The 7,658-nt window shown below is 44.3% G+C and overlaps 2 protein-coding genes across 2 annotated transcripts; one reads left to right on the top strand and one right to left on the bottom strand.

Annotated features, from left to right (window-relative positions):
* The first annotated feature begins 1,761 nt into the window (after positions 1-1,761).
* On the top strand, positions 1,762-5,627 carry tymp (thymidine phosphorylase). The gene is made up of 9 exons (XM_061668545.1): positions 1,762-1,885; positions 2,272-2,474; positions 2,548-2,646; positions 3,186-3,315; positions 3,382-3,500; positions 3,965-4,133; positions 4,382-4,615; positions 4,889-5,029; positions 5,142-5,627. The coding sequence occupies exons 1-9, from the start codon at positions 1,768-1,770 to the stop codon at positions 5,282-5,284; spliced, it is 1,356 nt and encodes a 451-aa protein (XP_061524529.1). The 5' UTR covers positions 1,762-1,767; the 3' UTR covers positions 5,285-5,627.
* A 571-nt stretch (positions 5,628-6,198) lies between these two features.
* Positions 6,199-7,381, bottom strand: lsm8 (LSM8 homolog, U6 small nuclear RNA associated). The gene is made up of 4 exons (XM_061667831.1): positions 7,201-7,381; positions 6,911-6,951; positions 6,504-6,631; positions 6,199-6,423 (listed from the first exon to the last, which is right to left on the bottom strand). Exons 1-4 carry the CDS (start codon positions 7,229-7,231, stop codon positions 6,333-6,335), a joined length of 291 nt encoding a protein of 96 aa, XP_061523815.1. The 5' UTR covers positions 7,232-7,381; the 3' UTR covers positions 6,199-6,332.
* Between the last annotated feature and the right edge of the window lie 277 nt (positions 7,382-7,658).

The raw sequence follows: 7,658 nt of genomic DNA, 5'->3' as shown, positions 1-7,658 counted from the left end.
GACCTTTCCACCAAAAATGCGTTATGGCTTGCCGTGCATAAGGTCCATTATCCTCATTTAGATTTTCTGAGCAATGACGTGCTAGTGTTGACTTTATTCTACTTTCACTTTTGATTTGACAATGAGTTGAATGCCCTCGTCACCGTGGCGACGTGCAGGAGTTCTTGATGACTTGTCAACCGGTGTGCGCGTGTGTATGTGTGTGTGTGTGTGTGATACGTGTCGATTGGACATGGTGCTACATGTTGGAAGCCATCTGTACAGGAAGTAACTTCATCATCTTTAACCCAATCGCAGCAAATCAATCAATCACAACGACAAAAAAACTACAACAATCAAACATTTGGGCGTCAAGGTCGTTCGAGGGGTTTCCACTCTGCCATGAGGTTTTTGTTTTTTTTAACCTCGCCATCTCTGGAGATTTCGCGAACGTTTTCTTCTCGCATCCTCGTCACGCTAGTCATGGGAAGGATTGTTCCAGCGATCGATCCGGAAAGTATTCCACGGTGTGAACATTTTTCCAATACACACGAGTGCAATCTGAAACATATTGACAGGAAAAAGAGTTACCATCAATTATTCCACCACATGCATACCGATACAAAACCTTTCTTTCCTGTTGAAACAGCAGCAACATTTGATTCCAAAATGGAATTTATTCCCTTATTGTCCTAAAAATTGTACACAAAACACCCCTTAATAACTATGAATACACATTCCGTCTGCACGGAATGTGTATTTATCACCGTTTAGTATGATTTTTACGAACTAGCGCGTGAGCTAATTTTAGGGCACGCCCTCAACATGAAAGCAGCTAGCTCAGCACAAGAAATCACACATGGACGCAAGCTAATGCGCGGATGTGCTAACGGGCGCTCAGTTCAACATATAAACATTAGGTTGTAGACGAAAGATAGAAAATGTAGCTAAATAGTTATTTCTAAGTCAAGAATAAGCAATAGACTGCTAAGTGGTGATGAAGTCATCATGCTTATGTAAGCACATTCCAGTATTTAATGAATTGATTGATGGATTATTGGACGGCTTTGATGCTTCTTTGTGCTCTTTTCTTTCTTTGGACACACTCCAAACATGTTGTCATGTTTCTAATAAAGGCTCATTTACTACGACAAGCCTCCACCCGCCGCCTCGGAGACCGAGACCCCGTCAATGACTGACGCACGCACGCATGCACGCACGCACGCACGGCAGTTGGAACACGTTCGAAAAGCAGACAAACAAACAAGTGAGGACAGGAATGACAAATAAAAAGGGTTGAAGAGAGAGAAGTCGTTGAACTGGAACCGTCAATCAATGACGCTTGACCGCTGCCACTGGCTGACGATCCCTACGGAGACTTCAGGGTTTAGCGCTCGCAAATCAACATTTTTGCTTGTGTGTCGAGGGGAAAAGTCTTCAACTTCAGGTGAGCACTCTGATTCTGATTCTGATTCTGATGGTTTGATGTGATGTTTCATGTCATTTCTGCTCATGCGCAGCTTTATTCCTCAATGGAATAAATTTACCACGGTAGCGGTGACTCGTCTGTGCGATATGTTTAGCCCCGCCTATCCTAAATGTATATACAGGACAATAGAAACTACGCTAATGTAAATGATTCCAAAATACAAACACTTCCTTTTTTCCCAGTTTTTGGGCGTTCGTGACATGTTAGCAAAAGTGAAAGTGAAGCGATGAATCTTTTTTAGCCTTGCAATCCGACATCATATTGTTTCATATGCAAATGAGATCTAACTCCAGGTGGCCATGTTGTCCATCCCGGATCTGATCAAGAAGAAGCGGGACGGCGGTTCGCTGAGTGACGGCGACATTCAAACGTGGCTGGAGGCCGTGACCGGCGGAAGCGTCGAGGGCTGCCAGACAGGTGACCGACGTCAACAACAGCTCCTTCATCATTTCGTCCGTTTTAGGTTGTGATTCGATTTGATTTTGATTCATCGCTTTGTGATTCAATTCGGTTTCGAGTCTTTAGGTGGCAGATAGGATCAAATTTGGATTCTTTACGTTGCGATTCAATTTGATTTTGATTCGATATGGATTTGAATAGATTTTGCCTCTTGTACATTGTGAAAAGAAAAACAAACAAACAAACAAACAAATCGACTTTTGTCCATTTAACTGTGTTGCGCGTTCACACGGGAATCCAACTTGACCTCAAATGTCACCTTTCAAAGTTGAAGCCGCTGGTCGACATTTTCGACGGCTCCATATTTCACCCACGCGTCGTGACTTGCTGTCGTCCTATCCGAGGCGCCATGCTGATGGCCATCTGGCAGCGGGGCATGGACGCGCGCGAGACGGCGACGCTGACCAAAGCGATGATGCTGTCGGGGGAAGTGATGTCGTGGCCGCGAGAGTGGGCGGGGCTGCTGGTGGACAAGCACTCCACGGGTGGCGTGGGCGACAAAGTCAGCCTGGTGCTGGCGCCCGCGCTCGCCGCTTGCGGCTGCAAGGTGACTCTGAAAAGTCACTCGAAAAAGCGTCACGCTTTTTCCCCCATTTTGTCTTGCCGACGTGTCTCGCCAGGTCCCGATGATAAGTGGGCGGGGCCTGGCCCACACCGGAGGGACGCTGGACAAGCTGGAGTCCATTCCCGGTTTCGACGTCCACCAGTCGGCTGAGCAGGTGCCTTATGGGAGCCCCACGCAAATTGGTTGCATTTTTGAATTTCAACTTTTCTTTTGAGACGTTGAATTTTCCACACTTTTTTGGGTTTTTTTTCCCAGTCATTTTATATTGATGTTGAAACGGAGTATTTTGCGATATGAATTATTTTTGCACTGAATTTATGTTAAGATTGGGAAAGAACAGGCAAAAACAAATCAGTGCTCGAAGTTTGATAGTTTTCCCCCGCCCCCTTTTTTCAAATTCAAATTTTGATTTTGATGTGGTAAAAATGATCTGTAGACAAATATATCAGAGGCAGTAAATGTATGAATGTATATTCTTTTTAGTTTTTTTTTTTTTACATGCGAGGTTTTAAAAACAAGACTTTGTTTTCCTGTGACTTTATTTGAAACTTGAAAAAAAATCACAGGCGAAAAAAAGTGAAATCAGTGATAGAAATTCCAGATGTAGAATAGCAACAAAAGTGGGTACACCCCTTTGTGAAACTGAAAATAACCGTGACTGGCGTACTGATACTGTACCCGAATATTTGTCAGCTGCGAGCCATCCTGAGCACCGTGGGCTGTTGCATTGTGGGTCAGACGCAGACGCTGGTTCCCGCCGACCGCATCCTCTACGCCGCGCGCGACATCACGGGCACCGTGGACAGCCTGCCGCTCATCACGGGTAGCGCCCCGCGCCCGAATTCAAATCGTCGGCAATAACCGGACGCCCGTGTTGTCTTCCGGCCAGGCTCCATCATCTCCAAGAAAGGCGCCGAGTCGCTGACGGCGCTGGTTCTGGACGTCAAGTTCGGCCGGGCCGCTCTCTACAAAGACTTGGGCGGCGCCAAGGAGCTGGCGCGCCTCCTGGTAAGCCGATGCCTCTTTCCTTTGGACTTTGCGAACACGCCGATTGATTTCATTTGACTTTATTTCTGGAGCCAGTTCACAACACAACTGGTTTGGAACTTAGGGTCGCGAGACGGGCTTTGGGTTTCAAATGTGTCGGGTTGACGCAAAGACTTGAAAAAGGAGGAAAGACGAGGACGATCGAGAAAAAGTCGAATTAGTGGGAGAGGAAAAACAGGTCATGGAAGAATAAGAAAAGCATTGAGAAGAAAAAGCTTGCAGTGGAAGAACACGAATAAAAGGAGAAATCGTAGAAGGGGGAGAAAAAGAGCAGTAAGAAGTAGAAGATGCAGAGGAAGAAAAGGGGGACGTTTCCATCGAAAAGAAGAAGAGAAAGATGGTTAAAAAGTAGTCGAGGAAGATTTGAAAAAAAAGAGTATTTGTAAGCAGCCTCGTGTGACGTCGCGCGTGTGCGCCTGTTGCAGGTGCAGGCGGGCAACGATCTGGGCATGCGCACGGGCGCGCTGCTGAGCCGCATGGACGGCGTGATCGGATGCAGCGTGGGCAACAGTCTGGAGGTCATCGAGGCGCTGCGCCTGCTCAAGGGCGACCGCCGGAACCGCCGAGACCTCGTGGAGCTCGTCGGCGCGCTCGGTATACACCACGCGCGCCTCGCGACATCTGGACTGGCCGGGTACTAGTCCCCGCTAGTAAGATGATTCAGCGCGCTAGGAGAACGAGTCGGGCGCAGTCTCGCACCAATATATCGACGCACTAGTTGGATGTCTGCCACTAGTACTAGTCATGACATTATACATTTCAAGTAGTTAACATGTAGCGTTTCACTTGTAGTACTAGTTTCCCTCCCTCGCAAAGCGTGACTGCGTCCGATCGGCTCTCAGGCGGCCTCCTGCTGGCCATGACGGGACTGGCGGCCGACCGATCGGAAGGCGCGGGGAAGATTTTGCAGGCTGTGATGGGCGGAGCCGCTCTGCTCAAGTTCCAGGCCATGATGGAGGCTCAGGGCGTCGCCCCGGAGACGGCGAGGGCGCTGTGCGCCGCCGACGCCGACGCCGACTACTTCAAGATTCTGAGGAAAGCCAAACATCAGCTGGACTTGACGGCCAAACACGACGGTAGACAAAAAGGGGGGCAGAAAAAATGACAAACAAACAAACCAAAAAAATAACACTTTTGCTATGTTACAGCCTTTTTACAAAATGGATTAAATTTGATTAAATTCATTTTTCCGTTCAAAATTCAACACATAACACTCCAAAATGACGACAAGAATTTTTGAAATGTTTGCAGATGTATTCAAAATTCAAACGAAGAATGCATCCACTGTGTGTCATGTTATTATTTGAAATGATCATTTCTTGTTAATATTATTATTGAACGTGTTGTAGGCGTGCTGGTGGACGTGGATGGTTTGGTTTTAGCGGAAGTGGTTCATAAGTTGGGGGCCGGGCGTTCCGAGGCCGGACAGCCTGTCAATCACAGCGTGGGGGCGGAGCTACTGCTCTCCCAAGGCCAGAAAGTCTCCAAAGGTGAGCTTCCTTCCGTTGCCTTCGCGGGCCCGTGAAACCTTCGGCTTCGGCTTCGGCTTCGGCCTGACCAACTTGTGGTTATTTCTTCATATTTTCACTTTTTTTTTTTCAGGCGCCCCCTGGCTGCGACTCCACTACGAGGAGCCGGCTCCCAGTTCAGACCAGATCGAGCGACTGCAGAGCGCTCTCGTCCTGGGATCGCCCGCCGACTGGCGAAAGCAAAGTTTGGTGCAAGAAGTGCTGCTTCCTGTTTGACGCACGTCGTCGAACCCGACTCATTTTGGGGCTGCGCCCACGAACTCGTTCCAATGGCAACGCTCGAATATGTCTTTGAAAACTTTGGTGCTCAAGGGCCACATTTGATTTTTAAAACAGACACAATGGTCAGCTCATTTGGAGAAAAAAAGAGAAAATGTTGATTTAAGAAAATGTATTTTCAGAATTGCATTTGTATTTCAATTATAATTGATGAACCAATTTTTTTTAGTAAGATAAAATTGTAAAAAAACAGTTCATTTTAATATTTCATTCTCATTGGTTTTGAATTTTCTTACAACCAATTAAATAATACAAATATGTGTAAATGTGTTTTTTAATATTTGCCCCTCATTTTTATTTATAATGTAATTATAATGCATTAACCAATTATTTAATAAATACATTTATTGTAGTTGTAAAATAGTTTTTACTCGTTTTCATTTTTTACATTAACAATTAGTTTTTAGTCATATTTTTCATTGTTTACAATTAGCCAAATGAAACAAAACATTTTATGTATTATATTTTATTTATAAAATACTATTTAAAAATATTTCATCCTTTTATATAGACAATTATTTAGCTTTAAATGTATATGGAACTTTCCAAATTTGGATTTGTTTAATTTAATTACAATGCATTAAACAATTATTTAACAAGTACATTAAATGTTCTTCTAGAATTGTTGATTTTGCTGTTTTTTTCCCTTTTACTATTCACAATAAATCAATTGAGAAATTAGTGAGATTAAGGAATTAAAAAGTGAATAAATGAATAAATAATTTTAATTTGCCAATTTTATGAAAACAAATAATACAGAATTTAGGATGACGGAAGTGGTCGTCGTGCCGTATTGAAGAACGAAGCGGCCCTTATGTTTCCTACCCGACTGAGATTGTACTTAAGACAAGTTGCATTGTGTCCATATTTCACAAACTTTATTAAATCATGGAACGCATAAAACATCACTGAACAGAACATGATATATATATATATATATATATATATATATCTTAAAAAAAACACAATGGTGGTGGTTTCAAGATCAGTGGACGACGGAGTTGAGCGGCTCTGCTCGGATGTTCCCCAGATCCAGCGTGGAGTCCGTCTCCTCGTCGATCTCGCCGATCACAGCGCTGGCGAACGCACACGAAGAAGTAAGATGATGATGATGATGTTTCACGCACACGCAATGCCAACGTAAACGTTCACCCACACGTTGTCTCCCCGGACGATGTAAAGTCCCAGAACCACTTGCTCCACGCCCTGACCTGAGCTGAACACGCGTTCATGACTCTCGTCCAGGATCAAGTTGATGGTCTGGTCGAAGCCCTTGAGCGTGCCCTGAACACAAATTAGATGACATCCTAGTTTCACAATAGTCATACAGCCAATCCTCATCTACTGGAAAGTTTTCTTGTGTCCTACTCCTTTGCAGCACTAACGAGTGAACGTTGTACATGCTTTGCTGTAAGGCATTTTCTTTTAATGGTGTAGGATGAGTTAGAAATTAGATTTAAGTGTTTTGGGGTCACAGGTTGACATATATTTAGAGTTTACATTTTAAATAAAGGCAATTATGAACATTTTTCGGGGATGGGCCGCTGACAACCATGAACTCACCACGATCATCCTGCCGTCTGACGTCACGATGGCCACCGTACCTGAGGGGCAAAACACGTGACGTAAATGATTTATGTATGCTGCGTTATGACTTCAGGTGTGACAGCAACGCCCCACGGAGCAAATAGCTGAATGCTGTTTTTTTTTCCCCCCAATGAACAAAATAACATTAACGGTCAATATTTCGAGCATTTTGTTCCTAAAATGAGCACAACCAGTCATCAGAAGATGCTACATGTTAACATGGAATGGAGAGGCGCATGCTAGCTAGTTAGCTGGTGGTGGTATACGGTTAATGTAGCTCTCCAGTGCCGTGGACATCCTGCTGCTTCCTCCGCCGTAGAGCCAGCGGTCGCCTCGATCACGAAAAGTCTTTGAATGTTTGCCTAAAAAAGACGACAAACTGGAGCCTGTGTGGAAGAGCTGCGAGCAGCAACCAAGGGCCGGTGAGTACGTCACGTCCGGTTTCGTCACGCACGCGCGAGACGCTCAAAAAACGATTTAATAAAAACAATAAAAATGGGAAATTAACATATAAATTAATGTAGTGAATTCTACAATGTTGATGGCAATAATTTGACTAAAAATTACTCTTTGTTCTTACGTCACATCCTGTATGTCAACGCGCACGCGACGCAGAAATGTATTTTAAATTTCAAATTATTAGAAATGTATACTAACCAAACATATTTTACATTATTGCATTATTTATTACATTGAATTAATTATAATAATCGTGTAAGGGTTG

This window comes from Phycodurus eques, chromosome 22, assembly GCF_024500275.1.
Source record: "Phycodurus eques isolate BA_2022a chromosome 22, UOR_Pequ_1.1, whole genome shotgun sequence".
Taxonomy (NCBI): Eukaryota; Metazoa; Chordata; class Actinopteri; order Syngnathiformes; family Syngnathidae; genus Phycodurus; species Phycodurus eques.
This window is presented reverse-complemented; position numbering and strand designations above follow the sequence as displayed.

Coding starts and splice junctions, on each gene's coding strand:
- tymp (XM_061668545.1), top strand. CDS start 1,768: ATGTTGTCCATCCCGGATCTGATCAAGAAGAAGCGGGACGGCGGTTCG. Junction 1,886..2,271: donor CGTCGAGGGCTGCCAGACAG/GTGACCGACGTC, acceptor GTCCTATCCGAG/GCGCCATGCTGATGGCCATC. Junction 3,501..3,964: donor AGGAGCTGGCGCGCCTCCTG/GTAAGCCGATGC, acceptor CGCCTGTTGCAG/GTGCAGGCGGGCAACGATCT.
- lsm8 (XM_061667831.1), bottom strand. CDS start 7,231: ATGTCCACGGCACTGGAGAGCTACATTAACC. Junction 6,952..7,200: donor ACTGGAGAGCTACATTAACC/GTATACCACCAC, acceptor TTTGCCCCTCAG/GTACGGTGGCCATCGTGACG. Junction 6,632..6,910: donor CAGACGGCAGGATGATCGTG/GTGAGTTCATGG, acceptor ATTTGTGTTCAG/GGCACGCTCAAGGGCTTCGA.